This window comes from Triticum dicoccoides, chromosome 5A (genome assembly GCF_002162155.2).
Source record: "Triticum dicoccoides isolate Atlit2015 ecotype Zavitan chromosome 5A, WEW_v2.0, whole genome shotgun sequence".
Lineage (NCBI taxonomy): Eukaryota > Viridiplantae > Streptophyta > Magnoliopsida > Poales > Poaceae > Triticum > Triticum dicoccoides.
Window position 1 is genome coordinate 673,976,903 of NC_041388.1, and position 7,793 is coordinate 673,984,695.

General features: G+C 47.4%; 1 protein-coding gene across 1 annotated transcript; it reads right to left on the minus strand.

Annotated features, from left to right (window-relative positions):
- Positions 1-2,881: 2,881 nt before the first annotated feature.
- LOC119298394 (transcription factor bHLH93-like) lies at positions 2,882-4,690 on the minus strand. Its single transcript, XM_037575816.1, has 4 exons — positions 3,947-4,690; positions 3,631-3,807; positions 3,384-3,554; positions 2,882-3,257 (listed from the first exon to the last, which is right to left on the minus strand). The coding sequence occupies exons 1-4, from the start codon at positions 4,568-4,570 to the stop codon at positions 3,171-3,173; spliced, it is 1,059 nt and encodes a 352-aa protein (XP_037431713.1). The 5' UTR covers positions 4,571-4,690; the 3' UTR covers positions 2,882-3,170.
- Between the last annotated feature and the right edge of the window lie 3,103 nt (positions 4,691-7,793).

The following is a 7,793-nucleotide window of genomic DNA, read 5'->3' on the forward strand; positions in this document are numbered from 1 at the left end:
CTAGCGATATCGTCGCTAATCTTCCGAGGATGGTGCCCGGTACCAATCCTGCAGATTACCTGCCCGAGATGCACATTTTGATACAATGGAGGTGGACGTATTCAAATACTGGTACGGGAAGCCTCTCGTCAAACCTGGTCATCCTCCTCTAACAACGATGATGCGAAAATTTCATGAGTGGTACATGAAAACCGGCAGCAAGTCTGGGAAGGATACTTTGACGGTGAGAGTTAAAGAGGAGCACGACCTCATTGCAATTGATCTGTTGTCTGTTTCATTTGAGGAGTTCTTCCAATTTTTCAATCAAAAGGCCCTCGATAAAATAATCGTCACTTGCTACTGTCTGTAAATAGTACTTCTGTAATTAAGTCTCTATATATAGCTTAGCTCTATCATTGCATGTATATATAATTATCCTCACTATATTATGCAGATTGAAGATCGCGAATGCAGAAAAGCATAAATCTATGATATTGGGTTCATTAACACAAATCTCATAGATGAATGGATGGTTAAATATGATGCTACAGAAACCGAGGCCAACTTGCTACGACCGTTGCTTCAAAATCAAAACAAAGAGAAAACACTCTTTCCTTACAACTTCAAGTGAGTGTTACTGTTTTGTGCATATTCGGTTTCCCTTATTACTCGAGGTTATAGTAATGTAATTGATGAGTTATGTATGCGTGCGCAGCTTTCACTTTATTCTCCTAGAGATTAAGCTTGAGCAGAGACTAGTAACCGTCTTAGACTCGAGACGAAAAGATCCCGAGGATTATGCGGCCATGACTAAAATGCTCGAGAAGTAAGTTCAATCGATCATTATCGCATCATATCGGCAACTTTGTTCATTTCCTGATATCAAGTAATTATTTTCTTTGTCTGGCAGGGTTTCGAAAAAGTTCACCGCAGAAGCTCGGGGACTGCCGGGGGAGTTGCGATTTACATACCCGAAAGTAAGTACTACTAGCTAGTTCCGCGCATCTCCCATTGATTCTAGCTACTTTCATCAATACCATTTATAATGCTTCATTATCAGTTTGATTGACCTCTATTTCTCGTAAAGTGCTTGTGGCAGGAACCCGGGAATGATTACTGTGGATACTACGTTTATGAGTTCATCTACAACGCGACGGCCGAGAATAAGTGGGGCTAATCTAAAAAACAATTTGAAGTGCGTAAGCAATAATATTCACAATTTTATTTCATTACCATCATTTGTGTTGAGTTTCATTCATTTATATGTATTGACCCCCTTCTTTAAATTAGATGTGGCAGATGCGGAATGAACTCCTACTACAAGATCGCATACGAGCAATTCAAGAGGAATTGGCGGGATTATTTCTTGACCACGTCACAAATAAAGCCGGAGAATACCATGTGGAATTTGACATTAGATGTTCGGGAATTGTAAGAGATCTTATATTGTATATATGTAGCTAGTAGCGTCGGATAGATATACGAAAACTTGTTGTTCGACCAATCTCTCGGAGAAGAAGAGGTCGATGACTTCTCTCTGTATATGTTCATGACGATCTTGTGTACTTAATGATTTCCTTCATTTGCTTATTAGCTAGCGTGTTGAGTCCTCTCTATCTATACTATCTATATAGTGTACGAGTTTTTGAATTTTGAATCCTAAGCCTAAGAAGCAATTTTGGCTGTTGATGACGTCAATCCTATGGTCCAAAGTGAAAGGATTCGCACCTACAGTGCTCACTGCACAAACACACTTCACTCTAGAGAAATCTCAACACTGCGGAATTGTTTATTGTTGGATGCTTCGACATTTTCTGTACGTGCAGCAGAAGTTGGCAGCCACTCCAATGTCCTGTGCTCCCATCTCCTATTTTCTCTTTCTTGGCATCATAGGATTTTCTGTGGCTACACACGATTAGTAGGGGATGGTGCAAGTGTGGCCAGTTATTGCTTTTCACGTGTGCACAATGCATCACAGGATTGGATTATATGTGTCCAAACTTTGTACCCCAGAATATTGCGTTTCTTAGAGAATATTATAACAGATTTGTTATATATTAGCTAAGTCACCTTGTGATTAGAGTATAACACGGTACAAATATCTGAGACTGATAATTTTTTGGCATGTGCATTTTCTTCTAAGTTTTGCAACTATAAAATACTATTCCTCCAAGAACAAATGTAATTATAAAATAATTCCTATTTACTGTATGCGTCATTAACAAATTTTTATTATGTTTGCACCAGAACCACCCACTGTAGGAGTGATAAGTGATAACTACCATAATAGCTTTACGTACAAACAAAACACAACGGTTGATTCGTTAGAATTTCCAAGAGCCGTGTGTTTGATTTTCTTCTTTTGGAAAATTTGTATCCATGGATTGAACATTTCACGTGATGTGCACGTACCCGCGTACTAGTATCTATAGTACGTAGCGTCGATCAAGCACGGAGATAAGAAAGGACACTTCTCTCTATTAGGTAGCTAAAGATAGTGAGCTTTAGTACCGACCCAGGAACCGAGACAAATGGGCTAGTGTTGCGTCCTCGTGGATGTTTGTCTCCAGTTTGTATCGCTTTTGATAAGACAATAAAATAACGGTTTCAACCCAATATATGTGCAATTCGGAATGTTACTAGTGGTGTAAAATGCACACAGCACGGCCACACAATTCTCCAAACATGGAAGGAATCAACGGACCACTGTGTGTACAGTACGAGAGGTGCTCGTCAGGGCTTGTTCATATGTGCCCATGCATATGTGTACCCAATCCTTGACCACTGTGTTCGTATAGCCCAGGACAAAACTTGATGAACAATTGTTGTCAGGAAACAGCTAAACATGCACGGAAACAAAAAGCTGTAACAGTGCCCAACCAAATACAACAACAGATTGGTATCTTTTCATGTCGGCCAAATCCCAATACTCCACTCCATACATTGATACATACATGCATGCATTACACTCACGGACACACACCCAACTATTACAATCTGGTTACAAACAGTTGAACTTTGGATAGTACTACTATTCAAAACATTTAACATAAACACTACTACATTAATTCATGCAGATATTTTTCAAAACAAATCAAGCAAAGATATGCAAACATAGAACACAAAGACGATTACAAAATTACAATTACAAACAGCTTCTTCTGCATGCTTGATAAATTGACGAGCTCGATCTACAGACACCTTCCTCCATAGCCTGCACTCGTGAACAATGCCCGCTTGATCTCGTCAGTGCTTGTCACTCGGCTCCTCCCTTCCTCCTATATACACCACAGACACCATGCATCGATGATTGAATTATAATAGTGCAGAAAACATGTACACTCGGCCAAGAAATTAATGGAAAATTTTGCTCCTCCAAAAAAAGACACACGATAATTCCTTACTTGTGAGCAGGATGCCTGCATGACCAAGTCGCCGAAGCAGCTTACAACGCACTGCTCGATCTCCAGCCCCAGCACGTCCAGCGCACTCACCGTCGAGATCAGCACGCCGGGGCTTGTGGCGCAGCAGATGTCGATCCTCGTTTCGCCGTCGACCTGCTTCTCGATGACAAACTGTGTGGATAACAATCAGTTCAGAATTTATGTCTGGATCCTGTAATTTGATCAGCTGCCTGAGAGAAGTGTGTACCTTGGTGGAATTCCTCATCGGCATCTCCTCGCTGCTAACGCCGGAGAAATTCTTCCTGGTGTTCAGCAGGTTCAGCTCCTCCGGCGTGGAGCCGATCTCCTCCTCAAGGGTTTTGATCCGCTCGGTTAGCTCATTCACGTAGTCTATGGTGTCCCCGAGGATCGAGGTCCTATCCATCTACAGATTGATCGATTCATTCGATCTAAACATGTTAACTATGGTCCACAAGTCACATTGATAACTGATACTCGATAGAAATTAACTAATTAGGTCACAGGAGACAGGACAAATGCGAGTTGCGATTTGCCACACACACCTTGGTAATCTTGGGCACGATGGAGCGGAGCATGGAGAGGCGGTCATTGAGACGCTTCCGGCGTCGCCTTTCCGCCATGAGGTTCTTGGACGTAGTGCCGCCGTTGAGCTTGCTTCTAGGGTGGGCGCCGGAGAACACGCCCCTGGTCATCTCCGAGCCCTCCCCGGCGACACCTGCGAACACAAACGGCGGGGACGACGACGACCCGCCACCGCCGTGATGCAGCTTGCTGCCACTCGTGCCGTTCTCGGCCATGGCGTCGTGGAGGGGATACTGAGCAAGCGACTGGCCGACACCGTGGACGACCCCAGGCCCAGGGACGACGCCGGCGCTGCTCCTGTAAGGGTTGCACACTTCGCTGAGGCAGTCGAAGTTGAACTCCTCGTGCGGCCGGTGCGGAGGCGCGGCCTGCGGTGGCGCCATGGGCTGTTGAAGAAACGGTCCGGCTATGTCCGTGCCGCTGCTCGCCTCCGCGCCCTCGCCGCCGTAGAAGAGGAGGTCGCTCGTCGTCATCATGCCGCTGCCCTGGTACGCCGGCCACGGAGCCGGAGCCGGCGCCGGCGCCTCCTCCCGGGGCAGCGACATGAGCTCGTCGAGGAAGGACTGCTCGTCAAGCTGATCCATGCCGCCCGAGCTCTAGACTTGTGTAGTAAGGTGTACTATAGCACAGCTCTAGAATATGCTTGCTTCCCTTAATTTCTCTCCCAGCTAAGTTGCGTAAACTCCTGACGCTTATACTCCCACTCCCAGCAAGCAACACGGGCAGTAGCTAGCTAGCAGTAGCAGTAGCACTGTAACAGGTCCACACGACACGGCCAACTTGCAGCTAGCTAGAGTCCAGTGGCAGTGTAGGGCTGGGGCAGGAGGGGGATCACGGAAGGAAGCAACCTGGGAGTTCAATGCGGTGTGACAAACCCAAGCGACAATCATTCCTTGGCATCAACTGGCTAGTCACTGATCTTTGGTGTGGTCACGCCTGGCTGGCTGCACCGGGTTGGTCAGGCAGAAAATGGCCAAAGCTACCCTGAGAATGGAATGGAATCTCGCCGTTATTTTAACTCTTTGGGACCTTTGGTTGCATGTATATGGCTTTTCAATTATATAAAAAAAATGAGACCAACCCAAAGACTAACTCTCGTTCACTTTTTCTTATAAAAGAAACTCTGAGGCCTTTTCAATAATCGTCATGCTGGTTTCGGCCTGTCGACGGCGGGATCGAGATCTTGGCCTGCCTCGCACCCAATCACCGAGCGAAAGGAATTGGGTAAGTTAATTGGACGGAGGTATCACAATTGAAGCAGTACGTGTGGATTGATACCACTTTTGGTAATTTTCACGAGTTAGTACCAAGTCTAGGCAAGCCGCTCCAAAACGGACTAAACGGCGTATAAACACGTAATGACGGAGAAACTGACCAGCGAGACCCGCCAGTCAGGGGCTGACCTGGCATGTTCTTTTATAGAAAACCCTCTTGATTTATATTTAATCATAGAAAGAGCCTCGCTTGCCGAAAAATTCAAAACCAGATAAAAACCCATCCGCGCGCCCGCCATGATTCGATAAATTAGAAGAACAAGATAGTACGCCAGCTGACTACTTGCAATAAATTAGGCCGCGCCAATGCGCACGTTTTTTTTGATAAAGGGTGTTTTATTATCTTGCCAATGCGCACGTACTGCCCCAATCAGCGATCTTGTTCTTGTTTAATAACGAAACTTGTTCTTGTTTATTTTTAATAATGAAAGAAAAAGGCAGAGCTTCCTTTGCCGTTTTTGCCAGCTGGACCACCGTGAGAGAGCTACTAGCTAGGACGGGATCGATGTGTTGTGGACACGTTGCGTGCGCCGCCGGCGTTTTCGCCGTTGATTGGAGCTGCGCGAGCAGCTAGCTAGCTTTGCTAGCCGCGTGGCCTGCCGCCGTGATGATCGCTGCACTGGGGACGCAACCGGCCGGGGCGAATATTAGCTCGATGGATCGGTTAATCATGCTGCCCGGTTGCGTGAGTGATGAGTCCTGAAAGATGGACTGGATCGTGTGGGTCTCGTTGTCTCGGAGATTTAGGGGGTACTTAACTAGTCCTGGATCATCTTGATGAGCTTTCGGATCGATCGTGACTCGTGAATGGAGGAGACAAACAAAAACAGCGCGCACGCACTACGGACCAGAATAGCTAGCTTGTCGATTGAGCGGTCGATCGGGCCTGCACGCACGCATGCATTATTATTCGTTTCTCCGTGCACTTGATGATCCATATCGCCATGGCGGGTCGGTCCCTTGCGCAAACCATTTAATGCAAGTGCGCAAGTACCGGCGGCTGCACTACAGCAAATATCCTTTTTTTGAGTAACTACAGCAAATATCCAAACGGAGACGCTTTGCGTACGCGCATGATCCAAGACCCGGGTCTCATGAATCTCCCGCTACGCCACGGGTAGCGGCAGCTCACAGCCTCACACAGAGGAACACGGCACAGGGACCGCACGGCGCAAGCTGGCCGAGTATGCGCGACCTCGGGCTCACGGGCGCCGGGACAGATTGGAGGAGGTGTCACCGTGTCAGCTGCGCGCGGCGTGCTGGATCCGCGGCTGGTTCCGCCCTGGAAAACAGCGGCGCGCGGTGACCGCGGCGGCACGCGCTCTCGCCCCACCGACGACGCCGATTTTAGAGCGTCGCCTGTAGCAAGGAGCCAACGGGGCCGAGTCACGGAAGGAATTTGGTGTAGAGGCCTTGCTTATCCGCGTTGTGCATACGGGCTTGCTATAGCTGGTCGTCGATCGATCTCGTTTCTTCTACCACTCCTACTAAACTGTTTAGCGGGGGATGTCCGTCCACGGCGGGCAAGCTACGATGGGATCGGGAGTATATATGTGCGGCCCAGCAGCTTTGCTGGTGATGTGGACGCGTGGCGTGCGCGGCCGGCGTCTTGGCTGTGTGATCCGCTTCGTTTTCGAGCTGTCGGAACTGTCTCGGTCGGCAGCGGCCTAGCTGCCGACGTGGTCATCGATGCACTGCCGAGCAACTGGTGCGCGTACGAGCTCAATCAACTACTACTGGTTATAAACTTATAATCATGTGCAACAGTGCATGCTGCTCGTGCTCGGCGACGAATAGATCGGTGGAATATGGTGGATTAGATCGGTTTTTTTTTTTCCGAAACGGAGGCAAAAAAAAAAAGAGAATAGAGTTTGTTACAATTCTTGTGCCCGAAGACTCTAGCATTGCGTTCATTTCAAATTGTCCAACTGATGAGCATTGTGAGGGAGGTCATTGCTTTTGAATTTGGGACGCCCGTTCCCACCCGCATTGACCACCAGTGCTCCACAAAGTTGTCCAAGTACCAAGAAGAGGTATATATCAATGCTGTCAAGGTGGAGCCACTCTTTGGCAGTTGAAAAGCAAGTGTGCTCCCGTCTCTTGGACACTTTTGCAAAGAGGGTAAAGACCATAATTTGACCAACCTCACTTGGGCAATCTATCTGTCGTCCATATCCTATTTTAGATGACCAACCAAGCAACAAAAATTGACTTCCGACATTGCCCAAGCCTTCCAAACCATGGAGTCTAGAGGTGACATGACTCTTCTCAAGAATTGCGCCCGATAAGCTGAGGCCGCACAGTAGTGCCCACTCTTCGCAAGCTTCCACACGATGTCATCCTCAATGTGGTCGTCAAGGTGGAAATCATTAATAATCATCCATAGAGTGAAGAATTGATTGATGTGCTCGGCGGACACCATGGTGGCTGGGTTGATCTTGAAGATCTAAGCATTTCCCTCGACGACCTCATGCACCTTCCAACCTTTCCTCCTGGACACGTCGTGAGTCTCGCTATCTGGGAGATTTTAGGG